This window comes from Electrona antarctica (genome assembly GCF_951216825.1).
Source record: "Electrona antarctica genome assembly, chromosome: 8".
NCBI lineage: Eukaryota > Metazoa > Chordata > Actinopteri > Myctophiformes > Myctophidae > Electrona > Electrona antarctica.
Genome location: NC_136789.1, coordinates 43,118,689 through 43,137,086, shown reverse-complemented (window position 1 = coordinate 43,137,086; position 18,398 = coordinate 43,118,689). Strand labels below are relative to the sequence as shown.

Sequence of the window (18,398 nt, the reverse complement as noted above, 5' to 3'; positions counted from 1 at the left end):
TATGCATCGTTTTTCTCCATAATTTGTTGGTTGCTTCAGATAACCATTATTAGGCTTTTTACTGCTCACTCTGTTGATTGCACATAAATCTGTGAGTGGTGGTAAAATGACTAATGTCTAATATTTTATTGTAATTTTGCCTTTTGTATTCAGTTTTTATGAAAGGCACCTAATGATGGCTTTTGCATCGTGTTTTTATTGTATTCTTGTAGATCGTATTAATCCTACGGGGGGCAAGTGTCTTGCTCACTTGGTCTTCGACACACGTACAAGGTACTGCCAGACGGTCGAAAGAGCTGCGCACGTTCTCGGCTGCGCGTAGCTTAAAGCTTGAGTTTTTAGACAGCTGGTGGATGGAAATTAAGCTCCACCTCCGCTGAATTCTTGCGCGACGGCCAGATTCCCGGAAACGCTCTCCTCCGCTCAAGTCTTCAGCGGAGGTGGAGCTTCTTTTCCATCCACCAGCTGTCTAAAAACTCAAGCTTTAAGCTGCGCGCAGCTTAAGAAGTGCGCAGCTTAAGAAAGTTTTGCGCTCAGGTGTGGAGACGGTGACAACTGGGTTGGCCCGAAAGGCATCTCTCCCTACTAAGTTATGGCCATGAGTTATAAACAAGAGTAGTACAATTTACATGTTTTTGTATTTCACATAGATACATTGACAGTATCAATGACATTACTTGGTTAAATAAATTTGATCAGTTTTATTGTTTTGTAGCCTACAGTACATTATGCAAAACACTTAGGCCCTATTGGATTTTTATTGAGTCTGGCATGCTCAGCGTTACTGTGTTGTGAAGTGTCCAGAGCTAACTGTTTATGGGCATGTTTTTTATTTTAACAATGTTTACCAAAATTTCTGGATTTCAATCCACTACACCCGGGTGTCTAAATAGCTACAATACTGTCTTGAATGTGATTGGATGTCAGTGTGTTAAAATAAAATGTTATTTCATTATTGTATTATGTCATTTTGTTAATAGCAGTGTGTAGAATAACAGACCAATGACCATGCACTGGTACAAGTAACCATTCTCGGATGAACCAGTAACTGAATGTAGTTTCTCTTTACTTGGACTACTATGGCTAGTAAGAATAGCCATAGGCCTATACTTAGCCATAGTAGTCCAAGTAAAGATAAACTACTTGAACATTCAGTACATGTACCATAACTAATTTATTTATATTTGTACAGTCACTATAATGACTCATTTATACTTTGTTGTACAACCATGTCACTCACCGAAATACAATGTTTTTTTTTAGAATACAACAAAGTACAGATTAGGTTTACAGAGCTTTTTATATACAGACAGTAGTTCTATGGTTCATTGTTTTTGAGCAGTTTGAGCTTTTAAAGTAGCTGCAGTAACATGTATATCCAGTAGATGGCAGTAATGTAAAAGGGATTATCAGATGTATTTATTTTGGAGACATCAATATTCTTATTACAGACATTTTATCCCTTAAAAGTACATTAATGGTACCATAATCTGAGACTGTAATTTCCAAAATGATATGTTTTGAAATAAGAAGTGCTTATTGGTTTATACCCAGACAGTACCATAAAGTAATCATATTCAATCCATACATTCATTGTAGGAGCCAAAAAGGTGCTTAGTCACAGTTATTTTCACTTGATTGGTGATGGGTGTGGGCACCGCATTAACGCTCCATTATTGGTGGGAGCGCCTCTGTGGGTGGCCACCAGACAGGTCACAAATACAGGTGTCTACCAGCTCACTCTAGGGACTGTTGAACTTGGAGGCAGGGTGAGCTGGGAGCGATACTTTTTGTTGACCGCACTCGCACTTTATTGATAACTTTGGTTCATTCACAATTGGTTTTGCTCACTGTTTGATTATTGATTCTTTGCACATATTTATTACATATATTTATTTATTGAAATTGTATTGTAATATTTGGTGCACTGAACTATATAAACATTTTAAACTTCTGAGCTCGTTTGGCTATGAATCATTTTATCATTGTTTGTGGCGCGTCATTACATATTGTTTTAGCTCCCAGGTTTAGCCTGCCGGCATGAGTAATTCATTGGGAATTATTATCAGCCACAACATTGTCAACAAAAAAGTATCTGAAGCGTTGGCGTCGGAAAGTTACCTGGAAACTGGAACGTGCATGGACGAGCACCGGCAGCATAGGGTTGCATTCATTCTTCAGTTCATTTGTTTGTTTGACTCTACAGTCATATCGAGTCCACGTTACACGCACGCACGCATAGCCCAAACACAGCCGATACACGCACGCACACAGACGCACAGGTTGCTATTGTTCCCCGTAGGCGAAGCTTCTTTAGCCTATAGCTCCGGTTGTAGGCTATTGTTTGTTGTTTTTCTTGCGCATGAACGGGTCGGCCCGCTTTCTAATACCCGCGGACTGGGTGGCCCAGGAGTGCCGTCTCATAACTGAGATATATAGGCACATAAATACCTATCGTTACATGCTGAAGACATAGGGTCTGCATTGATAGTTTAGATTAAGTAGGCAGTTTAGAGGGGAACAATGGCCTTCATTAAATGACTACGCACACACACGCACACACGCACGCACGCACGCACGCACGCACGCATACTAATAGGGCTGTGTATGCTGACTTTATTTGGATGCAAATTACTTTGTATTTACTTTTGTTTGGGATACGAATGATTTTGTATTTTGATTCATTTAATGCAAATTTAAAATGGAATCAAGTTCAAGGCCAGGTTCTAATGTCGACACACATGAAAGACAATCGAAGCTCACTGCCAATGCATTAGCACATCAAATTGAACATTTCCAAAAGGAAAGAAAAGCTAAGGTTAACAAAATTGAAGGTGTTGTGAAAGTACTTAATGAGCTTATGCAAAGTTCTGACAACGCTCAAACAATTCAATCTCATCTTCACAATTTATCTGCACTGTATGATGAAGCAAGCCAACTTCATGATTCTGTTATTCCACTACTGCCACCAGAAGAACAAGAAAGACAAAACATTTGGTTTTCAAAGATACACAAACGTAAAGTTGCAATAATTGAAAATACAAATAAATGGCTTTCAGACACTAATGGAAAAATGCAAACAGTAACTTCTACTTCACATCAGCCACACCCACCTCATGCTGAAACGTCTAGTGCAGTGAATAATGACAATGCTTCCTGTGTTTCAGAACAGCCCGAGGATGAGGGGGGAACCTCTGTTGTAGACGATGTTAACCCTGATGATAGCATTTCTAATGTTGCAGCTGAAGCATCAAGGGAAAAGGGCACTGCAGGTAGTAAGTGTAGGTCCACTAGTACCACTGCCTCATCTACTGCATCTGCACGCGTAATAGCAGAAGCAGACTTGGCAGCTCTTCTCGCTCGCCAGAAGATGCTCAAGGAGAAACAGGCTCTGGAAGAGCAAGAGGTGCAGCTCAGAAGGAAGAAAGAGCAGCTAGATTTGGAGATAGAGATAGCAGCATCAACAGCTAAAATCCACGTCTTGAAAGTCTCTGGCACCTCTCGAGTGTCTGGTGTTGCAGCTAGTAGAGCAGATGGCATGAATTCCTACTTCAAGAAAAATAGACAAGAGGTTACATTGAATGTTGATTCTGAGACGTTTGTGCCTGTGTCAGTGGGGCAGCATGTAGGTCAGATACCTCAGTATACTTCGACAGGTGAACAGCAGCAGCCACATCCTCACTCCTGGGATGCTCGGCTTAAAGTGAATCATGTGGGGCTGCAGTCGCAGCCTAGGCCTGAGACAGTTGGGGTTAGACAAAGTGCTGGAACGCATAACCCTCAAGCAAGTTCTCAAGGCAGCACCGATTATGGTCAGCTCATATCTATCTTGGAGAAACAAAATCAGATCACGTCTTTGCTTGCTGAACAACAGTCACTGTTCTTCCTTCCACGACGTGACATTCAGATCTTTGATGGTGATCCCTTGGAGTATCAAACGTTCATGAGAGCCTTTGAGCATTGTATCGAAGAGAAGACTCGCAGCGCCAAGGATTGCTTATACTTTCTTGAGCAATATACTAAAGGGCAGCCTAGAGACATGGTTCGAAGCTGTCAGTTCATGTCACCTGAAAGTGGCTATGCCAAGGCCAAATCCTTACTCAAAGAGTATTTTGGCAACCCGCTGAAGATCAGCTCTGCTTACATGGACAAGGTTTTCCTGTGGCCAGTGATAAAGTCAGAGGACGGCAATGCTCTTCAATCTTACAGCTTTTTGCTGCGGTCTTGTTGCAATGCTCTGGGAGAGTTTGAGTCCACACACGAGCTGGATGTCCCTGGTAACATGCAGACAGTTGTCAAGAAGTTGCCCTATAAGCTCAGGGATAAGTGGAGAGATGTCGCTTGCGGCTTGCAGGAAAGGTTCCATCGCAGAGCCACCTTTTCTGACATTGTTGAGTTTATTGAAGCTCAGGTGAAGATTGTGAGCGACCCACTGTTTGGGGATATCCAGGATTCTTCCCCTGCAGTGTCGAGGAAGGAAGTGAGGCCCGCTAAACCTCAGTACTTTGCTGAAGCAAAGAGAAGTAGCTTTGCGACTACTGTCGCTACGGTCGACACGAAAATTGACACTGGACCAAAGGGAGAACATGGCTCATCTGTTGTTGGAGCATGCTTGCTTTGTGGAGCTGGGCATTCCTTGGACACGTGCCGTCTAATGGAAAGGAAGACGCACGCTGAGAAGATGTCCTTCTTGAGAGAGAAAGGTTTGTGCTTTGGATGTATGTGCATTGGGCACAGAAACCATGAATGCCACGAACGCCTTGTGTGCAGTAGGAGACATCCCACTATGTTGCATATCTACTTTGAAGAAGAGGATAGTTCAGTGCAAGCACCAGGAGAAGCAGAGGTAGCGGATGAGAACGCTTTGATCACAGTGCAGTCCAGTGGTCTTACTGGGGCCGGAGAGAGTGGCTGCACACTTGCCATACTTCCCGTTCGAGTGAAGTCCAAGAAAGGTCAGACGTTGGTGACCTATGCATTTCTTGATCCTGGGAGCTCGGCTTCATTCTGCACGGACAGGCTCATGAAGCGGCTGAACCTCTCAGGAAAAAGGTCTGACATTCTCCTAAGGACAATGGGTCAGGAGAAGGTGGTCAGCAGTCAAGTTGTGTTGGATTTGGAGGTAGCTGGGCTGGACACAGATTGTTTCTGTGAGCTTCCTGCAGTCTTCACGCAGAAGAACATGCCTGTACACAAAGGTAACATTCCTAGGCAGGAAGATCTGCGGAACTGGCCGCACCTTGAGCACATCAACATCACGGCTATCAACTCGGGGGTGGATCTTCTCATTGGCACCAATGTTCCCAAGGCTTTGGAGCCGTGGGAGGTGGTTAGGAGTGTTGACGGTGGTCCTTATGCGGTTAGAACTATGTTGGGTTGGACCGTGAATGGTCCCATAGGAGGGGGCAGCGAAACCGACACCGCTTGTGTGAGTCACGTCACCGTCAACCGGATCTCGGTCGCCAGACTTGACCAGCTGTGGGAGCAGCAGACGAAGGCAGACGTACCTGCATGTACTAAGGATGAACAGCTTACATTGGCTACAGAAGACCTCAGCTCAGGGGCTGCCACAATGTCTGTTCAGTTGGTGGACGTTCGGTTGCAGAACAACAGGAAGGTTGAACATCCCACGGGATTCCTTGCACCTGTGGTGCTAAGTGCCAAAAGCCTGTGCAGAAGTCAGATGGGCTGGAGTGATGCCTTACCAGCTAGTGCTGCCCAGGAGTGTACAGCCTGGCTGCAGGAACTTCATCAGGCCCACTGTGCTTTGCTCTTGGGTAAGGCGCTGGAATCCATCACGATTCCTTGCATGGAGTTGACCGCTGCAGTGGCGGTGATGACAGACAGAGGGACCAGTGTGGAATCCTCAAGGTCCAATACTTGGATGTCAGGTGAAATGGAGTGGCCTGAACAACTCAATCTCTCTGGAAAGGTCTCTCCAGATGATGTGTCCATGAAGGCAGTTCAGGCCAATGAGCCTGCAGACTTGAACACGCCGTTCGCCGTCACATTCCGTCTTGGTTCTGGTTGGGAGAGATGGTTGGTTGGCTTCTTGAGTTCAAGAGGACGTTGGACCTGGCTCAGAATAGGAGGCTTTCTATTCAGCTGGGTCTGGATGAAGAGAAGCTACACGTGCAGACCTCTGTAGCTTCAGGAATCAGAGGGGCCAGATTGGATCCTTTTTCGCTTGGAGCTCTTGAGCTCTTTGAACTTCTTTCTCTCCCTCTCTTTATTTCTCTGTTTTGCAGGCGGAGAGGAGAATATGGATGAAGATTCTTATTTATAGAAAAAATAAGAATATGTCGTTATATTAACCATGTTAAGGTGGTTAAACTGATTGTGATGCTATATTAACTAATTTAGCTGCAGAGAACCCCCTGCCCCTGGAACCCAATCAAGGACCCCTTGGGGGTCACCGCCTGCCCCTGGAACCCAATCAAGGACCCCTGGGGGTCACCGCCACCGGACCCTACTTTGAGAACCACTGCTCTAAATCACAACCTCCCATAGCTGTTTGGAACAGCTATTAGTCTGGCAGTCGGGGGTTGTGGATTGGGACATACATTGATCAATTTGTTTTATAGGGGTTTATATGTGACCCTACCATTAACATCCTAAATAAGGCAAAATGTCAACAAATGTCAAACTTTCCTTATGCTTTATGTAGCATGTGACATGTCAAACTGCAGGGTTTTCATGATTCTGAATCCATTCCAAGCATTAGCTTTGCACAAAAAACACTCCTTGGGCTAAAAACAGCCATAGCCACTTGCCCAAATGTGCCCAAAATATGCTGACCTCATCACATTTGTGCTGACGGCTATGGCCGTTTTTAGCCCAAGTGTGTTTTGTGCAAAACTAATGCTTGGAATGGATTCAGAATCATGAAAACCCTGCAGTTTGACATGTCAGAAATTGCTCAATGCTGACAGCCGGTCAGCAAGTGGATTCATGAATGTATACAGACAATATTTTAGGCCAATAAAACAGACACATTTTGCACTTTAAACAAAAGAAGCCTGTTGGCTGCCGGACTATATGCAGTTGGTTCAGGTCAGAGTGTAGAGTAGGAGAGTAGCGATACGCTTTGATCTCACCTATGGGCTATAGTTCCAAAGTCCAAACATTGCTCCTATGGCTGGAATATCCCATTGAGATAGAATGAGCACTTCCGCATTCCATTGTTACAATGGGAGTCAACGCTAGTGTCGCCACTCTCTTACTAGATTACTCTGGTTCAGGGAAGGCAGTCCCGATCATTTCAGCAGATGTGTGGGGAGAAGAGTCTGCAGGGTCCTACAAAGGATAATCTCATTAAAATGTAACAAAGTTGGAAGGTAAATACATGAGTATGAAACAAAAGTATAGAGAAGTAACAGATTTAAACGCTATACTAAACTGGACAGTAAACGGGACCGTCATTTTCTCTGCACTTGGACACTCTTGCCACTACACCAAATTTCTTTGCTAAAAATAGCCAATCTACAAGCTCACATCTATATTTCGAAAAGGTTCCCCCCAGAACAGGGATGCTGATGTTCAAGTGTTTAAATCACTTAACCCCTTTATACTCAAATAGAAAATAGCAAAAATAGCAGGGTCTGAATTGCATTTTTGGAAATCTTTGAAAGATGTAGCCTATGATAACATGCCCAAAAATGGGGACACCAGCATTGTGGTTATTTCCCTGCCAAAGCCACAAATCAAACCATTTACACACTATAAGGGGACATTTATTTTAGTCACAAGCCATTTCTAAACTTAATATCCTGAACTTGTAGACCGTTTTCAATGCATGAGTCTAAACTACATCCAGCAACAGGGCTTCATGATGTATTTTTACAAGTTTGGTTACCTTCTGGACTGAAAGTTTGAGAACACTCTGGAAGATTGATTATCAGAATAGACCAAAGGAAAGAGTACAAAACAGACCTTATGGAAAGTTGGTGTGTGTAACCCAGGGTTAAAGCCTAAGCCTACAGTACAGTAACGGCTGATTCGGTCTGGTTTATTAACCAGGCTAACAGTACAGCACACCATAATGTCTGCTCCCAACAGCAGAACGGGTTATGACCAGCTAATACTGTAAATGACCAGTCATATAGTTATGGCAGAGGGTTTATTCTCCAGGTGCATCAGTATAATTCTGCCTCCTGTGTTACCCAAGCAATACAGGTAATCTGTACTCATTACCATACCAAATGATAATGAGTCCCTGAAAATAGAATTGCAGAGTTTGTTGAAGCTGACTTAAATTTACTTCCGTATTATGTTGGGACAATAAATGTGGCTTCCACCACAGTTCATGTGATTACTCACAGCACAAAAGTGTGGCCAGGACACCATTTACATGACATTTGTCAGGACCCAATAATATTAACAGAAACAATAAAGTTGAATCATTTATTTAGAAAAGTGAGTTCCAAAAGTGTGGCCAAAACACTCATTTACATGACATTTGTCAGGACACAATACTATTGACAACAGAAACAATATAAAGATCAATTTAAGAAAGGTGAGTTACAAGACACATTCAAATGTAAAAATTTAAAGTTTTTAAAATTCTTGTGATTCAGCACCTTTGGTTGAGCCACCATCATCATCATCACCCCTTGATGCCGCTTTGAGTTTAGCCTTCTTGGGCAGAAGTTGCGCCTGGATGTTGGGTATAACACCTCCCTCCGAGATGGTGACTTTATCAAGGAATTTGGTCAGCTCCTCATCATTTCTCACTGCCAGGAGGATGTGGCGAGGAGCAATGCGGGCCTTCTTGTTGTCCCGGGCAGCATTTCCTGCTAGCTCCAAAATCTCAGCACAGAGGTACTCCAAGACAGCAGCCAAGTAAATGGGGGCGCCCGCACCGATTCGGACGGCATAGTTTCCCTTCTTAAGCAGCCTGTGGAGGCGACCCACGGGGAAGGTCAAACCTGCCCTCACAGAACGGCTGGTACTTCTGGTGCCCTTGGCGAGAGCAATCTTCTTCCCACGGCCAGACATTTCCTGAAGGACAAAAAACAAATTAGCTACAAACGAACTACATGTTAAGGTTCAAGTCAGACAACAACTCTTGACTGAAGCAGGAGAAATGTTCAAGTTTCATGGGGGACAAAAAGGGGGAGAGGGGTGGCAGTAACCAAGTAGCCTATACTTTTACTGAGTATTTCCAATTTTCCATTCACAACACATGAGCTTGTAGATCAGCAGTTTTACGTCGTTTTACTGTTCATCTTAAGTATGATGCAAACACTTTATTACCAAAGTATTTTTTTGAATAGGCTATACAGGACCTTTACTTGGAAGTGGAACAGTAAACATTGTGGCATTGCTACCTTTATGCAATTAAAAATCTCAGTAGGCTACTTCTTCCACTATTGAAAATGTGAAACCATTAGACTGAATCTACAGCTTTAACTTTAAGTGAAAAGGGCATTCTCCCAAACAGGGAGTGAATCATGAAGGCCACATTTTAATAGAAAAGACAAGTGACAAAATGAAATTCTAACCTTGTAGGCCTATTAATCCCAAACCTTTCATCAACACCATATAGCCTACTACAGAACCCACCATCACAGATTTAAGAACCTGACAGACTAATCGACTTCTCACCTCTCAACAGACAGTGTTCCACGTCGTGTGTTCCTTGCAGAAAAATAGATTAAGCTATAGTATTTACTGAAAGTCAGTCTGGGCTTTATGTGAAGCAGTATCTGATTACCAGATTAATCACACCTGTCCACTCTCGTTGTGCGGCGTGCGCATATTGGTTGTGCGCAACAGGTTAATTAGGACTGTCTCTCAGCTGTGTCTGTCTCGTTTGTTGTCATTATTGATAACGTGAAATAAAATAAAAAGAAAAAAAACAAACAAACAAACAAACAAAACATTATTACCGGTAGGCTAACTGGAAATTATAACAAACAGTAGCCTATTAACCAGGTTAAAATAACCAACTAAAAAAACAAAATCTACAAGGATTTATACAAATGTTTTAAATAACCAAATCTTGGATTACATCAGTACATTTTAGAAATTAAAATATACAAAAGATAGGCCTATATAAAACTAGAAAAGTGCTCGTCAGAGCACATTATAATACAGGCCTCCTGGTGGCACACTATAATATAGGCCAGTCAATCTAAGATTTGACCCAAAAAAATGCAATAGTAATCGTTCAAGTTTTTTTATATGATCCTTAGGGTCATCCAAATAACATATTCAGGGGTAAAAAAAAATCAAATTAGAATATTACTATAGGCATATAGGTTTTCAATGGTACCCTGGCCAACGTTCAACACCATGATCCACAATTTATATAATAATCCAATTTGAATATGTTATTTGGATGACCCCAAACCACACCAAAGGGTTGGGTTGGGACAAAACTGTTTTAAGGCAATGGTGTGGTCTACCTTAAAAACACAGGATCATAAAAAACCTTGAACGATTACTATTGCAATTTATTTAGCTCAAACCCTTTTTTAGCTTAGATTGACTGGCCTAATAGGCCAATGTGAAAAGGGTGCCATGTCTAAGAGCACCGAAGTCCTGACGTCACTGCCCTCTACTGTCAGTAGAGGGCAGTTTATTTTTATTTTTATTTTATTTATTTATTTAATGTTTCGTGGTTAGTACGAGTCGAGTCACCACCAGCTGAGCTTACGTCAACGAGGAATCTCAGGAATGCAATGTGTTGACAGCTGGGCGTGACGTATATTAGCAGCGACATTGCCTTCATATGTAGTTTCAAGGCTTTTGCATCCACATTAATTCCATTTTCTCCAGAAACTGGCTGTATCAAATATGAATGGACATCATTAACGACGCACAGCCACTCCCCTGACAGAAAGGCCGGGGTGGTCGGTTTATTTTTCAAACACAGTTCTTATATGAAGCGACCTAAAATCGCCCTATGGAGATTTCAATGCAAATAAAAAAATACATGAACCTGTGTGTTGGTGCCCTCTACTGAAAGTGACGTCAGACTTCGGTGCTCGGATGCTGAATTTATGATTTGAGACATTTTCTTCCAAAAATGTGTTTTGCTAAAAATCGACCTGCTGGTACTGCTATAACAGGCCTCTAGTGTGCTGTGTCTGCATGACTGTATTGGTGGATTCCTCGCCGACTTGTTCCATAGGACAGCAATTTAAACTCCACAGTCCTCAATCAATCAGTCCTCGGTTTCTTTTATTGTTTTTAATGCCAGTGTTCCTTCAGGTCGATTATTTTTTATGTGTGTGTGTGTGTGTGTGTGTGTGTGGGGCTTTTTCTGCTTTTTTTTTTCTTTTTTTTTTTTAAGATATTTTTTTGCGGCTTACGCCTTTTATTGGTTTTTGAAGGGACAGACAGGAAACGGGAGAGAGATGGGGGAAGACATGCAGTAAAGGCCGTGTCGGGCTCGGGAGTCGAACCCGCGGCACACTGCGACTGGATTACCAGTCGGGTGCCCAGACGGTTACGCCACCGCCTGGGCGGCTTTTTCTGCTTTTATTCATAGTTTGTACTTTGTAGTAGAGATGGACAGGAAACAGGGGCAGAGAAATAAGGAGAGTATACATGCAGTAAAGACCACCAGGAACAGGACTCGAACCCACGTGCGCTGTCAGGCTACTTATGACTATGAGCCTATAGGTGCCCGGACCGCAATGCCAGCGGTCCGGACCGCTCCATGTTCACCTACACGTATAGCCTATATCGTATAAGACCAGAATAGGGACGCTAGGGGTTATTGTGGTTAAGAAAGGTTTTGAGAATCTGGCCCCTGTTAAGAAAGTGAGAACTTTATTATGTACTGATCTTCTCTTTATAGCGAGCTTCGGAGTGTTAACACAATGGGCTATGAGAACAGTGTGGTGGTAAATGGAAACATTTGTTACTGTATAGTCTTCAGCTAACATCGCCCTACCCTATGGCTGTGTGTCAGCAGCAGTTACATTCAGCGGTTGCTGTAGCAGTACAGGGGAGATGAAAAGGTGTCAGTGGAGGTCATACAAAGCAGATGGGTGACATGCTATACGTATGCTCCCTCTGCACACACACACACACACACACACACACACACACACACACACACACACACACACACACACACACACACACTGTCCAGCCTCAGAGTGCCCTATGAAATTTTCATGATGAAATTAGGCTGTTGTTCATCTCGCACCTGCAGGCTCTTAGTGCGGACAGGACCGGAGTGGTGAGAGAGAGCTGTGAGCAATGAGCATAGTGTCTGGGCCACCGCTGGACCACTCCTGCTCACCACTTCACCCATCCCTCCCTTCAGACAACATCAGAAACACTTCAACACGCCTTTAATGGCCAGCCCGCTGCCACTCTTGGGAGGCTCCAAAGTAACTGCTTTGAGTGGAAAAGGTTTCTCAAAATGATGGGAGATGACATGCCCTCCTTTTCTCACATTGCTGCTGGCTCCGAGTCCTCCATCAAGCAAAGCAACTGGCCGTTATGCTCGGGGAAAAAACGTTACCATCCACAGGTTTCTTTAACAGCCTGGCAAGAGGTGAGCCTGTAGACTTGGTTTAAATCATTTGACATGGTCATGGACATGGTCGAATTGTGCGTACACTGCCATTGGATAGAGGGTGACATGTTGCTATACACAACGGATGGTTGTGTAGCTACATTGTGCAGGGTTGTCAACGTGTCACCCAGCTCTGTCTCTCCCATCATATAGGAGCTTAACAGAGAGAGGGGTCTGTGTTCTGGTCTACACTCTACAGTACACTTTAAAACACTGTATGCTGCACACGTTTGCATTTATCTATTTATTTTACCCCTTTTTACAGTTAAATTAACACTTATGGCATCTCCAACCACCATACATACTATCTCTAGTCTACAGTATATCATGCCCATCCCCCCTTCCCAGCTCGACCTGTTCGTTCGCACTGCAGTCTCTCCCTTTGTAACCTCTTTCTCTAGCTCTCACTCACTCTTTCGCGCTTGATTATCCACTCTCTTGCTCACATACAGACAAAAACTCATAGAGACCCTCATGGCCGCAGTGCCTGCAGCAATATGTCACTTATTCATCTCATTGGCGCATGTGAGCATGAAGTGAAAGTAATCTGTCAGAAAGCATCATCTCATACCAAAGCAGGACTTTCTGTACACAATATTCACACCCTACAAAGAGACGTTTCAATGAGCCATGATTAGTTGACTGAGTAGTATTCATATTACATTGTAGTGTCAACAAAGAATTGATTTGAGTTTTCTTAAACCCTGTAGCGCTGAGATTTGTAAAAATGCATTATTATTAATACTTTACATTTGTCAAGCATTACATTTAGCAATTTTGATGTTTTAGAAATAGAAGTCTCAACCATGTTGATTCACATTTATATCCACATTCAAAATAGGATTCACCATCACGAAGACTGAGTGAACTATGTGTGGATTATATCTGCAGGTTAATTAGCTATTCCCAGTAGCCCAGACTGTTAATGGACATTGACTGAGTGGACCACAGTAAATTAAGACAAACAGGGCTTTCTTCAACTCATGCAGTATAGCATAGGATGGAGGCAGGAGGTAGAGATCTGGGAACTGGAAGGTCCCTCGATCGACTTTGTTTTGACCTAGTGGCTGGATCTCAATGGAATCTACTTTGCACCTTTATGGAGGATGAACCCAAATGATTTTGGTTCAATGGCCTTGTTCCACCCTTAGACTATAATGCTCCACTTGCACACAGAATCTCAAATTCTAATGGGAAGACTGCTATGAAACATTCATAAAAAAACTTCATACTCCACTGAGCTGCTGATTTTGGAGACTCCATGGCCTTTCGAAAACACTTTGTTTTAACCAAACCATGTCACTTACAATAACTTTAATAAGTGCATTCATTCTCCATGTAAAATATAACCATTTGATTGACCCTATGACCTTTCATCTAGAATCAACTTTGCACTTTTGCACATGCAGTATCATATAATCAATACACAGATTTCAGGATGAACCCTACTGACTTTGGTGACCCCATGCCTTTTTGTCTAGTGCCACATTGGACAAAAACAAACAAAACAATGACACTTTGTAGTTTCTTAATTATTGCAATTTATTTAACTTTTAACTTGTTGCTTTTCAGTTTTTTACAATAGGCTATGTGAGTATAATATGTATAGTATTCCTTCCCCAATTCTGACACTACTAATAATGTAAGATTTCCCACATTTTTCTTTTCATTTTCAACACCACTAATGAGAGCTCATAGAGATATAGCTGAAATGGTATTTTGCAAACTGCATGCAATTTCCATATAGTGATGATGTACCTGAATGTCCCTATAGTGAAACAGGAGTTGTACATCTTACTGCATGAGGCTGCATGGGTTGAACAGCATGGAGCTTTAATTGCAACCTCCAGACATGTCATCTGGCTTTGAGCATTCTTGGCATGACCTGTCTGGAGGTCACCTCAGACCACAAAGTGGTCAAAGTCACAATTCTGCAATCAACTTACTGCATTGTCACTACTCAAATATTTTGAGAAACATATTTTAGTGAACTATTTAGCTTGTGTTCTGTATCTCGGCTACATTGAAAAGGAGGGTCTGGCCATGCCCCTCAATTATACTCCGAGTTTAAATATACTGTAGGTTATGATATAGGTTATCTCTGTGTGGAAGATTGACATTATTGGTTAGAATTGGTTGGTACCTGCCGATGTCAGCACAAAACGCTTTTGTTTGACAGAATATATATATATAGTCTTATATATACTTATAAGACTTATACTTATACTTATACTTACTTATATATATACTTAAAGACTATAGTCTTTATAAGTGTCTATCTTATGTGATACAGCTGTGAGTCATTATTATGCCACTGAAATGTGCTGCTTTTGTTGAATGTATATTTTATATTGTATTGAGACAAACGTATTCAAAATTCAAAAAAGGTTTCTTGAGATTTAAAATATTGTAAATCATAATTCTGGATCCTGAATGTTAATTACCATTAATTTATACCGGTTGAAACTTTGATTGAAATTGAATTTAATTCAACTTGGATATGTTTGTATTGTGTTTCTTTTTCTTTTCTTTTTTGTAATTGGCTTGCTGTATCAAAAACAAACCAAAAAAGAACCAATTCTGTACTGCACTTCTAAAGCATGGCTAAAATGTTAAAAGTTCCACCTCTGACTCTCCTTTTAAGGAAGCAGTAAGGCACGTCTGAATGCAATCTATGTGTGTGTGTGTGTGTGTGTGTGTGTGTGTGTGTGTGTGTGTGTGTGTGTGTGTGTGTGTGTGTGTGTGTGTGTGTGTGTGTGTGTGTGTGTGTGTGTGTGTGTGTGTGTGTGTGTGTGTGTGTGTGTGTGTGTGTGTGTGTGTGTGTGTGTGTGTGTGTGTGTGTGGTATAAGGCAGTGGCAGGATCTTAAGCCAAAAATATTAAATTGTTTGTGTGCTAATATATTAACTCCATACGCACTGTTGTAGTGCAGTCAAACAAAGGGTTATTATAACAGTGCCACGTTGGAATGCAAGGCAAGCAGCATTAACGTGGTATTTCAGACATGTCGCATTAGAGGAGGAGAAAAGAGCCTTTAATCCATTGAGACCTGGAACGCATCCATGTCACGTTAGCGTTTAACCACATTAACCATTAACCCATTTTGGGGCGGGAACCCTTTTGGTGTTTTAAACATTGTTATAATTTAGCTATTGAAAAATAGCAGATCTACAAGTTCATAGCGCGCCACTCGGTGGCGCGCTATGAGCTTGTAGATCTGCTATTTTTCAATTTTTTTTAAATCGTTAAAATGTGCCTCAAATCTTTCCGAAAATTGTCATGATTTAGAAAACTTTTTTTTTTATTTCGACGTCAGGCCTGAATGGGTTAAGTGGCACCTCGATGTCTGACTCTTGGTTTTGTTTACCAAAGAACATTGAATAGTCTAATAAATGCCGACATACTTCCCGTTTCATCCATTATAAATAAAACAGTGAATGGAGGGTGCCTGGTGGCTCAGCCAGTTAGTGCACAGACCACAATGCTCCTTGTGAGATGTGAGGACCCTAGTTTGAATGTTCTTTAGCATGTCTCCCTTCTTAGACCAGTGGGATTTCAGAAAAATGTGAATATGTTAGAGATATTTTGGGGTAAAAGTGGGGAACCAGGCTTAATTCAAGGGTTCTGAATCTGAAAAAGGATAAGCAACATTCGTTTTTATTAACCCTTCTAATTTGCATAACAAAATGGATGCCAATTTTAAGCTATTTCTTCAATAACTTTAGGGCAGTTATGATGTCATTTGTTTGCCAGCCAACTGCCAAGTCTATGGACTTGTGTTTGTTTAAGGCCGTAATGACGCAAGACGTCATCTGGATGATCCTGAAATAATTTTGTTTGTTTTTTCATACAAGAAACAAGTCAGGATGGACAAAGGAAAGCTGTAACCAATGTGAAAAGAATCACACAGACAGATCGACAGACACACAAGCTTCACAAGAAACAATACATTGAAACAGAACCAGAGAAATCTTAGAAGAAAGGAGCCAGAATGGAAAAAAGAAAGAAACAATACAACTGTAACCAAGTGACGTACAATAGCAAAAAAAGAAAGGAAAAAAAGCTTTTTCTACTCGCCTACCAGTGACAAACAATATTGAAAAGTTTTGTATTTAGATTGTCATTAAAGTGAGAACAATGGCCTCCATTATAGCATGCTATAACTTTCCAGGAATAGAAAGCCTGCAGTTTCTATTAGCTTGGATTCCCCATCGATGACGTCACTAGTAGGCGGGTTTCTGAACTGTCCACAGCCCTCCTCTGAGACACATACCGAGTGCCATATTACCAAAAATGGTGACATTTCTTTTTTGGTGCCATTATCATGAACATTAGTGAGGACCAATATGAAGGGTGAAGTCATCCTTTAATAAGCGGAGGCCTTGCGTGTAATGTTGGCTGCAATAAAGTGTTCAAACTATTCAGTCACATGATGCGAATGTTGAATAATTTCTTTATAAATGTGAGGTTAAGCCTTACTGTCTTTCCAATAGACTAACTGTCATGTTCATGAGGGGTGTGATTCATCACCTTGTGTATAAGGAAGGCCTGGTGTCTCTTTCGGTAGAGAACACATGGCCTGAGTGTTTCATGTGCATGTGTTGTGCTACAGTAAGTGGGAATTCAATTCCCAATCCTGATTCCATAATGCAACTGTTTCCCAAAAGTGAATATTTTTTTCCTTTTTTTAATCTAAAAATAACCAATTAGTTTATTTCTTTTTTCCAAAAGTTTTTTTCAGAAATGTTAAATTTTTCCAAATAGTGAAAATATCAAATCTACTCAAACGCATTAGCTCACAACAAGTCAAGACACGTTGCATCGCAACGCTTATATCGGCTATTTTCTTATTATTTTTTTGTTTTGTTTTTTGTTGCAATAGACAGAGCTTTTATAGTCCTAATGCATTTGATTTCATAAGTTTGGGTCCCAAGGAGACAACAAATGTATCCTTTGAGTCTCAAACTGAAAGGCTTTATGAACCCCAGCCATACATTTCCCCAGCCATGAATTTCTTTCTGAATGTCATGTAATATTGAATAGCCCCTCCTCCCCCAATTCCCATCCAACACAACACATCCGTCACATGCCCTCAGGCTAGGAAGTAGACTTGTTTGGATATGAAAGGTCCCTTCTGCTTCCATGAAGCACACAAGGCAGCAGCACAAGGCACCGTGCAAAGGTACTCTCCTTGCTATTAAGAGTTTAAAGAATATTGAAAAGTGCCTCTAAAGCCAGCTCTATTATATGAAAGAATGCAGGAGCATATCCAGGAGTAATCCCATTGATGGGATTATTACACTTTCAAGAGTTAAATTATTGCTAAACATTTGCATCACAAGAAGTCTACAAAATGAGAAAATGTAGAAGAACTGTTATTTTGATCAACGTTTGCCTGTTATCTCTCCTATACCAACATCATACAGCATGGAATTGTGGACAAAATCCTATTCAATGACAAAATATTCTTTAGTTTTGGGTCTGAGAGGCTATCTCATCAAATGGTGGTCCGTGGCTCAAATGCAGAATAAATGATCTACCTTGACGTGAAAAGGGTTGAAAACCACTGCTCTACTACACCACATGTCTTTGCCAAAAATAGACGATCTACAGCTAATGTTTCCCAGCATGTTTTCCTATTTTGCCCGAATGTTTGATGGAATTCCTGAGGGTTCAAGTTGTTACGTTTCTCCAACTGGCCTCAGTTGACTGTGAAGGTCAAAACTGTAACACAAGACTTATAGGTGGTTGCCATTGCCCGCCGGGCAATGCCTGGCCTCTGTTGAACTTCATGATGATTTAATTTACATCATGCATACTCCCAAAAATGTTTGTGGTGCTGGGAGTAAATCCCCTTAGAT

General features: G+C 41.7%; 1 protein-coding gene across 1 annotated transcript; it reads right to left on the bottom strand.

Annotated features, from left to right (window-relative positions):
* Positions 1 to 8,389: 8,389 nt before the first annotated feature.
* Positions 8,390 to 9,742, bottom strand: LOC306927610 (histone H2A-like). The gene is made up of 2 exons (XM_079507410.1): positions 9,607 to 9,742; positions 8,390 to 9,000 (listed from the first exon to the last, which is right to left on the bottom strand). The coding sequence occupies exon 2, from the start codon at positions 8,995 to 8,997 to the stop codon at positions 8,557 to 8,559; it is 441 nt and encodes a 146-aa protein (XP_079363536.1). The 5' UTR covers positions 8,998 to 9,000; positions 9,607 to 9,742; the 3' UTR covers positions 8,390 to 8,556.
* Between the last annotated feature and the right edge of the window lie 8,656 nt (positions 9,743 to 18,398).